General features: G+C 39.0%; 1 protein-coding gene across 1 annotated transcript; it reads left to right on the top strand.

Annotated features, from left to right (window-relative positions):
• Positions 1-2,040: 2,040 nt before the first annotated feature.
• On the top strand, positions 2,041-2,586 carry LOC140773263 (uncharacterized). Its single transcript, XM_073115745.1, has one exon. The coding sequence runs from the start codon at positions 2,041-2,043 to the stop codon at positions 2,584-2,586; it is 546 nt and encodes a 181-aa protein (XP_072971846.1).
• Positions 2,587-13,339: the final 10,753 nt, after the last annotated feature.

Below are 13,339 nucleotides of genomic sequence, written 5' to 3'. Positions count from 1 at the left end.
ATGACTCCAGGTATAAGTCATTATATGCCTTTTGAATTTCGGATTCATCTTCCTCAGCTGATAACATATCCTGATCATCTGTACTATTAGTATCAACAACAAAGTCAGTATTAAGTAGAGAAGAGGCAAATGCTACAGAGTTTTCTTCGTGAGTAGTTTCTAAGATCGTCTAGGCTTCTTTTGCTATTTCACAAGTAGAAATTCTTCCGAAGAAACACAACTAAAAATTGCATTTATTGCTTTGCTATTCCAGTCAACTTTTTCATAATCTGTCTTATCCCATGACTCAATCGGTTTCTCAATAAACTCATCATTCATCATGTACATTGGTGGACTCCAACCGTTCACAATGGCCATCTATACTCGCTCATCTATAGACTTCAAATAAGCTCTCATCCTAGCTTTCCAATATCCATAATTTGATCCATTTAGAATAGGAGGTCTAATAGATGATGGTTTATCTCTATGAAAATCCATGCCTATCTGATCTCTCTCAAAGGGTGAGAGAACCTGCTCTGATACCAATTGAAAAAACCCCTAGACACACGTATGTATCTAACCTTTAGGCAATGATATCGTTCATTCGCTTAAGTAAAAGTCGGAAGAAATATTAAAAATGAAAATAGAGATGAATGCCAAGATTTTAACGTGGAAAACCCAAACGGGAAAAAAACCACGGATCCAAACTCGGATCAAAACCAATCACTATGATAGTAGCAGTTATAAGACTGACTCACAAAACAACCCGTCGATCCAAACGACTTTGTTCCTTTTAGTCTTGATCGCTAAAACCCACGATTCATTACTTCTCGTGATTGAAGTCCAATCTCAATAGCCCTCGAGATTGATCTTTCGTCTAGATCGCCCTTAAGACGAAAGATTAAATTCTTATAGATGAATGGAACCTTGTTAGTTGAAGAGCCGACGTAGCCTCAAGAAATCTCCTTCAATAATCCTCTTCAACCCCCTTAGAGATAGGGTTTCACAATCCTTATATATGATATTCAAGATAGAGCTAAATCCGAGTCTTATCCGTACTCATGATCTTCAAGATAGAGCCAAATCCGAGTCTTATCCGTACTCATGATCTTCAAGATAGAGTCAAATCCGAATCTTATCTGTACTCACGAAAGTCCAAGATTTTCAAAATTCGTTGGTATGACTTGATCTTATCAACTTTACTTCAATAATTTTGCAATTCTTCAAACCAGAGATTTTCTAGACTTGTGTAAAGCTCATATACATGTAAAAAATACACTTAGAATATTTTGTACATAATTACCAACAATTAAAAAACCTAACAGATGTATTTCTGAACATCCTCCAAAGTGTGTCTGTATCCTTATCCTATGTTCAAGCAGGTGACTTTGTACTTATATAATTATATATATATACTACCGTTGTATATATGTAGTTATGAAAAACTCTTGATGATGTGTTGTGGCCTATGTAGGGCCCAAGTAGGATTATCTGTATGCTGTTGACAGTTAGACTTGACTTATTATTAGTTTAGATATTGTGGATAAAATTATGATGTTGATACAGGTTTATTTGATTGCCAGTAACTAACTAAATAGTCAGGTGCCACGTATGTGCCATATGGGCTCGTGTCATGCACATGTTTAGGGTTTGGGTGTTTACATTTTAGAGTGGTATCAGAGCCTAGGTTTATTAAGTATCCGACATATCATCAAAAGCTTTTGTACATTATCACCTTGAGTCTAGGGAAGTATTGCAATCTGAGGGTTACGCAAGAGATAAATTTTAGACGTTTACTTGATTACTAATCAGTTAATGAATTTGACTATTTTCACAGAAAGATGCCACCGCGTCGTAGAGGTTCACAGTCTAGAGTGACCTCCATAGCTGAGGCCCCTACTGAGACCCCAGAAGTTCTTCCATTTGTAGAGGATTGTGATTTCGTGCCTCCTGGACAATCAAGAAAGACTTATTGAGGAAATCCTTCGAAGCAGAGGAGCTGGCATATCAGCAAAGAGTTCTGAGCCACCTCCTACAGCGGGCATCACCTTAAATAAGTTTATGCAGTTAAACCCCCCGATTTATAGTAGAGGTGTTGATCCACTGGAGGCTAGTGGATGGTTATCGGACATAGAGAAAATGTTGGATACTCTAGGATATAATGATCAGCAGAAGGTAGCCTTTGCTGCCTTTATGCTCAGAGGTGAGGCAGAACAATGGTGGAAAGCTACAGAGAGACTGATAAAATCAAGGATTGGGGATGTAGTCATCACTTGGGAGTTATTTCTTGATGCCTTTGATCAAAAGCAATTTCCAGTCTGGAGGAAAGAAAAGATGGAAGAAGAATTTCTGCATTTACGTCATGGTCCTATGACGGTGGCAGAGTACAAGGTCAAATTTAATGCTTTAGCCCGTTTTGTACCCCATCAAGTTCCAAATGAAGCAGCCAGAACTCGACGCTTCAAGCATAGGCTGAATTATGCTATATGTCAGAGCTTGGAGGCAGCAGGCCTCATCCCTTATGCTGATATAGTAGAGAGGGCTATGGCACTTGAGGGGCTGATTCAGGAGAAGAGGGCTATGGAAGCTCAACGATCTAGGACATAGTCTGGGCGAGGCGGGAGTTCTAGAGTTACTTCTAATAGCCAAAGCCTACCGCATTTGCAGTTACAGTGTTGCCTTTCTTACCATCTTTATCCGGGAAGTTCCAGTGCTGGTTCATCTACTAATAGATCTGATTCACTGGGATCTGGAGGACTTAGCCAAGCAGTGTCTTAGGTTAGTGTGACTGGACCACTTTCCAGGGGTAGAGGAAGTGGATTTGTTGGTGGATCACCAGTGCGGAGTTGTAGCTGTTTCGGGTGTGGGAAGTTTGGGCATCATCTTTGAGATTGCCCCAACCCACGTTTATGCTACGAGTGTGGGCAGCCTGGTCATATTCATCGTGATTGTCCGCACGCCGCCACTGCCCCGATTTCTGCTGCTACAGCATCTTCTAAAACTACACCTCTTGGGGTTTCTGCTACGACTGACCGAGGCAGAGGAGTTGTTGGAGCAGGTTCCTCTCAACCTGGGCGAAAGTCTAGAGGTGGCTGGATCTTCGCGATGACGGAGCACGATGCTTTAGCATCCAATGATGTGGCCATAGGTATTCTGAATTTATTTTCTCATACAGTAAGAGTTTTATTTGATCCGGGTGCCACACATTCCTTTATTTCAAGTTCTTTTGCTTGCCATGTTGATATACTAATAGAACCTTTAGAGGATATTCTGTTGATTGCCACACCAATAGGAGAGACAGTTGCTATTGATTCTGCTTATAAATCTTACACAGTTAGTTTTGGGGATAGGGAGTTCAAAGTAGATCTTTTGCCACTAGAGCTGACAGATTTTGATGTTATCTTGGGGATGGATTGGTTAGCTGCATATCATGCCAATATAGATTGCTATAGAAAGGAAATTATGATGAATTTAGCTGATGGGGCAGAATATAGAATTAAGAGCAATAAATCCAACAACCCTATGAAGATAATCTCTGTATTTGAAGCTTACAGATTATTAAAGAAAGGATGCACAGGTGTCTTAGCTAGCCTGTCAGGAGATACTGATAAAAAGATCAAATTGGAAGATATCCGAGTTGTTAGAGAGTTTCCTGATGTTTTCCCAGATGATCTCCCTGGATTACCCCCAGATAGGGAAGTAAACTTTTCGATTGATTTAGCTCCTGATACTTTACCTATTTCTAAAGCTCCCTATAGAATGGCACCAATAGAATTGAAGGAACTTAAGGTACAGTTGGAGGAACTACTACAGAAAGGCTTTATAAGACCTTGTGTCTCTCCTTGGGGAGCGCCTGTTCTTTTTGTTAAGAAGAAGGATGGAACACTCAGGCTGTGTATAGATTATAGACAACTGAACCAAGTGACAATAAAGAATAAATATCCTCTACCTCGCATTGATGATTTGTTTGACCAGTTAAGGGGAGCTAGAGTATTCTCAAAAATAGACTTGAGGACTGGTTACCATCAGTTAAAAGTCTGCGAGGAGGATATTTCTAAAACTGCTTTTCGTACTAGATACAAACATTATGAGTTTTCGGTGATGCCATTTGGATTGACCAATGCTCCAGCTATCTTCATGGATATGATGAATAGAGTTTTCCAACCTTATTTGGATCGGTTTGTAATAGTTTTCATTGATGATATACTAATATATTCATCTAGTGAGGAAGAACATGAATATCACTTGAGGTTAATTCTCCAGATCTTAAGAGAAAAGAAGTTATTTGCCAAATTTTTGAAATGTGAGTTCTGGCTAGATTAGGTGGTCTTTCTGGGACATGTAGTATCACAGGAATGGATCAGTGTGGATCAGTCCAAAATAGATGCTGTATTGAAATGGAGTCAACCAACTAATATCACGGAAGTGCGTAGTTTTTTTGGTCTGGTTGGGTATTATATAGGAGGTTTGTAGAAGGATATGCAAAGATAGCTATGCCTCTTACCAGATTGACTCGGAAGAATCAAAGGTTTGAGTAGAATGAAGAGTGTGAAAATAGTTTTCAAGAATTAAAAAGAAGATTGACTTGTGCACCAATTCTGATTATTCCTTCCAGTGGAATAGGATTTCAAGTGTATTGTGATGCCTCATGCAAAGGATTAGGTTGTGTTTTAATGCAGAATGGTAATGTAGTGGCTTATGCATCTAGGCAGTTAAAAGATTATGAATAGAATTATCCTACTCATGATTTGGAGTTGGCTGCTGTAGTGTTTGCTTTAAAGATTTGGCAACACTATCTATATAGGGAAAAATGTGAAATTTTTACAGATCATAAAAGTCTTAAATATTTGTTTACTCAGAAAGAACTTAATTTGCGGCAAAGGAGATGGTTGGAATTAGTGAATGATTATGATTGTACCATAAATTATCATCTAGGTAAAGTAAATGTTGTTGCAGATGCCTTAAGTAGGAAGTCAGCTGGGAGTCTAGTATTTCTAATTACCCAACAAACTATGATACTTAAGGATTTACAAAGGCTAGAAGTTCCAATTGTGACCAAGGGTGGTGGAGTTGGTTTACTAGCTCAATTTTCTGTCAAACCTATATTGATAGATAGAATTAGTGCATCTCAGAAGACTGATATTAAGGCTATGCAAATTGTGAAACAAGTACAGAATTTCAGTAAACTAGATTTCATTATAGACTCTACCGGGATATTGCGTTTTAGAGGCAGATTGTATGTTCCTAATTGTGAAGGACTTAGAAATGAAATTTTAAATGAAGTTCATACTTCTGCTTATGCTATGCAACTCGGGGGAATAAAAATGTATCATGAGTTGAAGAAGAAATTTTGGTGGGAAGGAATGAAAAGAAATATTGGGGAATTTGTGGCTAAGTGTTTGACTTGTCAACAAGTCAAGATTGAACATCAAAGGCTTGTAGGCGTTTTACAACCTTTGCAGATTCCTGAATGGAAATGGGAATATATTATGGATTTTGTGACAGGATTACCAAAGGCACAAAAGGGGAAGAATGCAATTTGGGTGATTATTGATAGACTAACCAAATCAACACACTTTTTACCAGTTAGTACTACTGATTCAATGGAGAAGTTAACACACTTTTCACCATGGAATTCCTGTTAGTATCACTTTAGATAGAGATCCCCGTTTTGTGTCCAGATTTTGGAAGCAGTTTTATCAGTCTTTTGGAACAAAATTGCAGTTTAGTATAGCTTATCATCCTCAGACAGATGGTCAATCTGAGCGTAGTATTCAATCATTAGAGGATATAATGAGAGCATGTGTAATTGATTTTGGATTGGGTTGGGACAAATATTTACCATTGATAGAGTTTGCTTATAATAACAGTTATCATGCTAGCATTGGTATGCCTCCCTATGAAGTATTATATGGCAGGAAATGCAGATCACCAATTGATTGAGAAGAAGTTAGAGAAAAGAAGGTTGAAACCTTAATACTAGTGCAAGCTACAGTTGAGAAGATAAAGGTAATTAGAAAACATATGAAGGTGGCACAAAGTAGACAGAAAAGTTATGCTGATAATAGGAGGCGTGATTTGGAGTTCTAGGTTGGGGACAAAGTATTCTTACGAGTTTCACCTTAGAAGGGTGTATTTTGCTTTGGGAAGAAAGGAAAGTTAAGTTCTAGGTATATAGGACCTTATGAGATTCTCGGACAAGTGGGGCCAGGTTGGGGACAAAGTATTCTTACGAGTTTCACCTTGGAAGGGTGTATTTTGCTTTGGGAAGAAAGGAAAGTTAAGTTCTAGGTATATAGGACCTTATGAGATTCTTGGACAAGTGGGGCCAGGTTGGGGACAAAGTATTCTTACGAGTTTCACCTTGGAAGGGTGTATTTTGCTTTGGGAAGAAAGGAAAGTTAAGTTCTAGGTATATAGGACCTTATGAGATTCTTGGACAAGTGGGGCCTGTAGCTTATAGAGTAGCTTTACCCCCTGACTTAGCTCAAATTCATAATGTGTTCCATGTGTCAGTATTAAGGAAATATATAGTAGATCCTTCGCATGTGATTCATTATGAACCAGTTCAGCTGTAGCAAAATTTATTATATGAAGAGCAGCCTATGAAAGGCCTTACTAGAAGAGATAAAGTACTAAGAACAAAAGTTATACCTTTAGTTAAAATCCTGTGGAGGAACCATGCAGTAGAAGAGGCTTCTTGGGAATGTGAAGATGAGATACGATCCAAATATCCAGAATTGTTTAGAAGTATGTAAATTTTGAGGTCGAAATTTTTATAAGGGGGGAAGGAAAATGTAATAACCCAAGTAGGAAAAAAAAACTACTACTAAGGCTTGCTGGGCACAACGCGACCGACCATGTGCCCAGTGTGCCATGCATGTTGTGGCGCGGTGGGGATGCCACACACCTCCACTGATCCACTCTTCTCCACACCGCGGCGACGCGTGGAGGTGGGATCCGGCCTATCGGCCACTCCACTACCGTCGTGTGACCCGCTTTTTCTCTCTCTCTTCCCTGCATTCTCTCTCTCTTTCTCTCTCTCTAGCTCACTCTCTCTCTTCTCCCTCTAGTGCACCAGTAGTCATCGGCGCTAGGAAAAGCCACCGTTGGCCCTTCGGTCCACCAGTGAGCCTCTCTCTCTCTCTCTTGCTATTCCTCTTTGTCAGTTATTCTTTGAGATGCCAGAGGTTCGAGCCGCCGGTGAGAGGCCGGCCGCTGAGTGGCCACCAGCGGCCGTACCCCTCCCCTGCGGCCCAACCCTCTTCCTCGCTTTCTCCTTCTTCTTCTTCTTCTTCTTCTTCTTCTTCTTCTTCTTCTTCTTCTTCTTCTTCTTCTTCTTCTTCTATTCTTTCCTTTTAGACTGCACCTTACAAGTGGTGTTGGGCTGAGCCCAGCACTATGTATAGTTTATATATATATATATATATATATATGCATATTATGCATATTATTGATTTCTAATTATATCTGATTATGTTATAAATTATTCAATTAGTTTAGTTAATTTAATGTATTTAATTTGTATAAATTAAATATAATTATATCATAGTTAGTAAATAATTCTAATTATATCATGTTTAGCAAAACACCTGCAATATAAATTACTATTTTAATCCTAGGTAGGTAATAGTAATTATTAGGATTATGTACGTATATTTTTACGTAATTATTTGTAGTAACTTAATTCTTATTTTCTTAATTATCAAGGAGAATAACAGGCAGATAATTATGTTTTAAATACACTATTAAATAATATAATTATGGTTAATAAATAACAAAACAAATATAAAGAAGAGTACATAATTACAACAATAAACTATCGTTTTGCCGAGTTAATTTTAATTAATAGAAAGACTAACATATTTGTTATAAATAATTTCAGATTCCGACCCCCTGTTCAAGACCCCGTGGACTTAGCTATCGAGGCTTGATCATTGTCGTAACAGCATGAACGAGTGGTTATTTGGTATTTACAGTGGTGGTGAGTAGTCTTATCCCCTAGACACCTTTCTCAAATTAGGTTATATTATATATTATTGTACATGCATGTTTTGGCTTCCAGCATGATTATATGATTTTATTTAGAGATGATTACAGTCGAGCATATTTTTATCATACATCTAATTAGGCTGATCTTGGATATGAGTATGATGATGATAAATAGAGATGATGAGAGATGATTATACTATTATAATATTATATTTAGTTGATCTGTAGCATGAGTATGCATGTAATAAATTAGCATGAGTATGCATGTGTTGACTATAGGGTTGGAGACTACATTGTATCATTTTTCTCTTGATTCCTGTTTGACATAAATTCCTATTATGCATTGACTTGTATCGTACTGGATATATACATATCATATGTCATTCAGAAGGAAAGTATAAAATGTGATTGATAGGATAGTTGATAGGGTTTAGGTGTTTACAGTTTCTCTAGTGCCACCACCACCATCGACAACCGTCAACAATGAATCAACCACATGGACAATGGCATTGATAGAATCATCGAAAAAAGCCATGAGAGCTCCAAGAAAGTCTAGAAGGCAATCTAAGCCTTAACAGTAGTTATCCTAGCCCCACTACGTCACTATCATCATCGACCATTGCTGAACAACCGCCACTTCCACCGTCAAGCACTAATAATGGCAAAACCATGGATACCTTCCAAACCGCAACAACCACCCCTCCTCCAACTGTGGTGGAGCACCCTCTATCCATATAGACTGACCCCTTCTTCTGTAGCAACTAGAATAATCCCTAGCAATGGTTGCGACATTGTCTTCCCCACTTGTGGTGGAAGCTAGGGTCAAAAACCTTAGCTTTCCACTAGCAATGATCCCCACATTGGTGCAAACCATCAAGACTGATCACTTCTTTGGACCTTGTGTAATCGAGCCATGGCATAAACGATAGGTGATAAGAACTAGGCTCAAACCGGCCATGGCTAGTACTTGGCTGGAGCCACTTGCAGCTAGTGACTCGAGCAAATGGACCCTAGAACAAAACCCACCATGGGGCCCTCCTCTATGTGGCAGATGATAAGATCAAGAATAATGAGGTTGCAACAATTTGAAGATCAACCCAAATTCTTCTTAGGGCAGAACTTTCGAGGAGATCTGTGGGAGATCTAATGGTCCAATAGATTTGTAATATGTAAAGATTGTTCCTTTTGAAGTAAGGAATCCAATGGAACCAAGTTCACATCGATCGGACTAGTAGGTCAAAAGTTATGGGAAAAATACTGACCATTGGTCGGATGGTGACGTGGAGAATGTGAGTAATGAAATTGGTTTTTTGGAAGATGGTGACTATGGTGGTGGGGTATAGCATTAAGCTAGATGAAGGGGGAGAGAGTAGACCGATCTTTGAGAGGCAAGGGAGCACGGTTAGATTGAGAGAGGAAGAAGACGACGTCCAAGATTGGATGCCGTTGGAGGAAAGAGAGAGTTGGGAAGGAAAATTCTAATATTTCATCAATAATCCTCAATTAGGTTACCTTTCACATATTTAGAGGCCAACTTATCAAACAAAATAATTAAAAGATAACCCTAGGATCATGTAGTTCGCCGATTGCGTTCGAACGCGATAGAACGCGTTTAAATGCGGATTTCATATTTTTTGTTGTTGTGAACGTGTGCAAGCGAATGCACTAAACACGTTCTTTGTTTTTGCGAGCATGTGCAAGCGTTCTACAGTCGCGTTTGAAAGTGACTGCCAAAAATCTTATTCTTCCAAAATAAAAGTTATTTCTAAAACAAAAGTAAACAAAAGTCATAACTAGCTAAATCATAATAGAAGATAAAACACACATGAAGATCAAAGATATATAGTTTGGGAGCGACAGAAGGTATGAAAACTATCATGGACACCTTGGTGACAAGGTGGTCAAAAGCGTGGTGGATTTATACGAATCGGGTTAAATGAGATTGCATCAGGAAGACATTGGGTTTGATGGATTGAGTCTATGTATCTTTTAACTAATTTATGCTTAGCTCTTATATAAGCCATAAGACAAGTCTAACTAAGTCATATAAGCCTTAAAGGCAAGTCTTAGTTTGAGTGATTTAAACATTTAGGGCTAGTATAAGTAGGACTCATTTTACCCGACCTCTATATATAGAGAGACTGAGACCTTTTTATTTAATCATCTAAGCATCTAATTAAAAATTATAAATTATATTTTATTCTTAGACTATCTTAGGAGTACGAGTAAGACAATTTAGGAGTAGAAGTAAATTAATCATAGCCGTCTATTTTCCTATGAGTAGATTTAACTTAGAACCCTAATTTTACCTTCAACCCATAACCATCATCGCCTCTATTGTTTTAATTTTATCTTTTTACTTTGACCTTAAAATTACGTGAAACTAAAGCCATTAGATCTATGGCTTCTAAAGCTTCCTCCCATTAAAGTATTATAATTTTCTTACATTTAAATTGCTCCAAATCTGGTTCATAACAATTGATTATAAGAAATAATGCTAGATTAGTTGCAAAATAGTATACTCAAGATGAGGGTATTGACTTTAACAAAACATTTTCTCTTGTTGCTAGACTAGTGCTTATCTGTATTCTTCTTGCCATTTCTGGTCATCTTATATTCAAAATGTTCCAAAAGGATGTTAAAAGTGCCTTTTTATATAGAACTTTGAATGAAGAGGTGTTTGTCAAATACCATGAGTTTTGAAGATCCTCATTTTCCTACAAGTGTACAAATTAAAGAAGGTATTACAATCGCTCTGAAAGAAAATAATTTTGATCCCTGATGATAGAACTAAACATGAAAATTTGAAGGCAATGTTGATCGATCTTATCATTGAAATGACATGGGATTTGGATATGTTATTCCCCGAAAAAGTCTGGAATCCAACACAATCAACCATCGAATGGGTAGATCAAAAGGCATGGTGAAAAGGAATGGTGAAAATACTAACCAAAGGTCAAGGGGTGGCAGAATGGACATGGATGGTAAAAAATGGTGATATGGCTAGGGTTAGGGTTACAGAAGTGGAAAATGGTTATGGTGAATAGGCTAGTGCCTTTAGCAAGCCAAGGGGGACAACTGTGGAACTAGTTGCCAAACTAAGGAGGGAGAAGCGTGAAGTTGTAACATCAGTAGTGGGTTGACTCTTGTAGTACGTACCATGGGGGAGAGAGGAGGGAGAAGCTTGGCATAAGCCTAGATACAAAACAAATGCTCAAATGCTCAATTATGCTATGGTGGCTATCATTCTACACATTTAGAGGCTAGCCATACATCCAAAAATAATAACTAAACCCTATCATATATATCCTAGCTGTCATGTGTTCAAACAGGCCTTGTGAAGCTGTTCGAATGGCCAAATTAGTTTTTCTTTTATATCCTAACGCTATGTGGGCGTTTAGACGCCGCATTTAAATAATCCTTCCTAGTGTTGCCCCAACTAATGATCCTTATTCTTTAAAATTAAAAATGATATAGTTTGAGGTAAGTTGGTTAGGTCCAATCCGTATTGTAATCCTGGACTGCAGTAAACCATCATGCTTCCCTCACCTTGCCTTCAAGGCGCAAAGTGGGAAAAACAGTCCATCAAGTCATCCTCCATTGCCTCATTGATGGGCCATTCTAGCCAGCCACTCCACTAGAACCTCCATCTTCACGCCCATCGTGTCGGCACTACCACTGGGCTAGGACCCGCATTGGCTCCTTGGCTCCTCCATCTCATGATCTTTAGTTGGCTTCAGCAAGGCGATAATCTTCCCATATCCAACAACAAGTTTAGCACCTCTCTCAAAATGTTGCAAGTTCTCATTCCAAGATTTGCTATGTAGAAAGATATCATCGAAAAATATTAGCACATCTTGATGAAGCAAGGATCGAAAGATATTGTTCATCAAACCCTAGATAGTCGTCGGTGTGTTTGTCAAGCCAAATGGCATAATTTAAAACTCATAATGGTTGTCATGAGTCCAAAGTGCTGTTTTATGAGCATTAGTAGGGTGCACTCAGATTTGGTGGTATTCGGCCCTCAAATTAAGTTTATTGAAGAAGAGGTACCCATCACCTCCTCCAGCAACTCCTCAATTACCAGAATAGGGTATCGATTCTTGACGGTGATGGTGTCAGTGTTTGTTAGTCCATAAAAAATTACCAACTCCCGTCCTTCCTCACTAGAATCAAAGGTGAAGAATATGCACTCTGACTAGGTTATATAATTTCTTGGTCTATCATCTCTATCACCAGTCTAGAGATCTCCTCCTTTTGAAAGTGAGGGTAATGGTAAGGCCTCAAGTTTGCTGGTTCGGTGTTTGGCATGATCTCTATGCGGTGGTCTACCTCATGCAGTGGTGGTAATCCCTTCGACTCCTCAAAGAGGATCGAAAACTCCTATAAGACACGAGCCAAATCATTAGCTATACTTGACGATGTGTCTCCTCAAGCTTAGTAAGAACTAGTTGCATCAAGTAAGCTGGGTGGGTCCACGGTGCTCGGCAAGCCAAGTAGCGACTGCAAGGTAGCTCCCTGGTGCAGTCAAATGCCATCAAGTCTCCCTCTCATATCATTGTGCCTAAAGGTGAGGTACATCTCTCTAAAGTTGAATTTGATTGGACCTATGCTCAACAACTTTGGATACAAGTCCTTGACAAAGTGTGTCCCTAGACTAGCACCTGAATGGCACTATAAATATTATCGGATCGAGGCGTCTTCTCGTTGCCAATGGTGACATCAAATCCTATCGTTGGTTAGGAAGTGAGCCTAATATTCCAAACCAACCGCTTATTGAGAAAGTTGTGTGTACTTCCCCTATCAATGAGGATATGCATAGTATGCTTCCTAATGATATCGTCGACCTATAGGGTCATTTGTAGTGTCGCGGCTTTTGAATAGGCATGTAATGAGATGACCAACTACTGCTCATCCTCATGTTGATCACCAACAACTACCTCATCCACTTCACCATTGATTAGCATAACCGTACCAATTGACTATGCACAATAGTGTCCTTAGGTGAACTTTTTATCGGGCCAGAAGCACAACCCTTTTGCTCTTCGCTCCTCTTGGCCAGCTGCTAAAGTTCGTATAGAGGTCCTAGGGTCTCTCTTCACATCATAAAACTGCAAAAAGGTAGCCAATGTCTACCTGCACCTCCAAGTGCATGCGTCAACTTCAGTTGTGGCTTCCTACTTCATGGTTGCCTCAAGTGCCCTAATATAGATCCATAGGTCTTAGTGCTTGAACATTGACTTGAATGTCCTCACGCAAGCTGGCGATAAAGGTGCATTTGAGTTGAATATCCGATCATGATAATGTGCATCGTCTGGACACTTGCTAAAATTCCTTTTGATAAGCTCTCATTATCGTCTTCTGGACC

Source organism: Typha angustifolia, chromosome 2, assembly GCF_048772165.1.
Source record: "Typha angustifolia cultivar Huaian chromosome 2, ASM4877216v1, whole genome shotgun sequence".
Classification (NCBI taxonomy): Eukaryota; Viridiplantae; Streptophyta; class Magnoliopsida; order Poales; family Typhaceae; genus Typha; species Typha angustifolia.
This window is presented reverse-complemented; position numbering and strand designations above follow the sequence as displayed.

Bases quoted from the DNA above. Each gene is read 5' to 3' on its own strand.
- LOC140773263 (XM_073115745.1), top strand. From the start codon at position 2,041: ATGCAGTTAAACCCCCCGATTTATAGTAGAGGTGTTGATCCACTGGAG.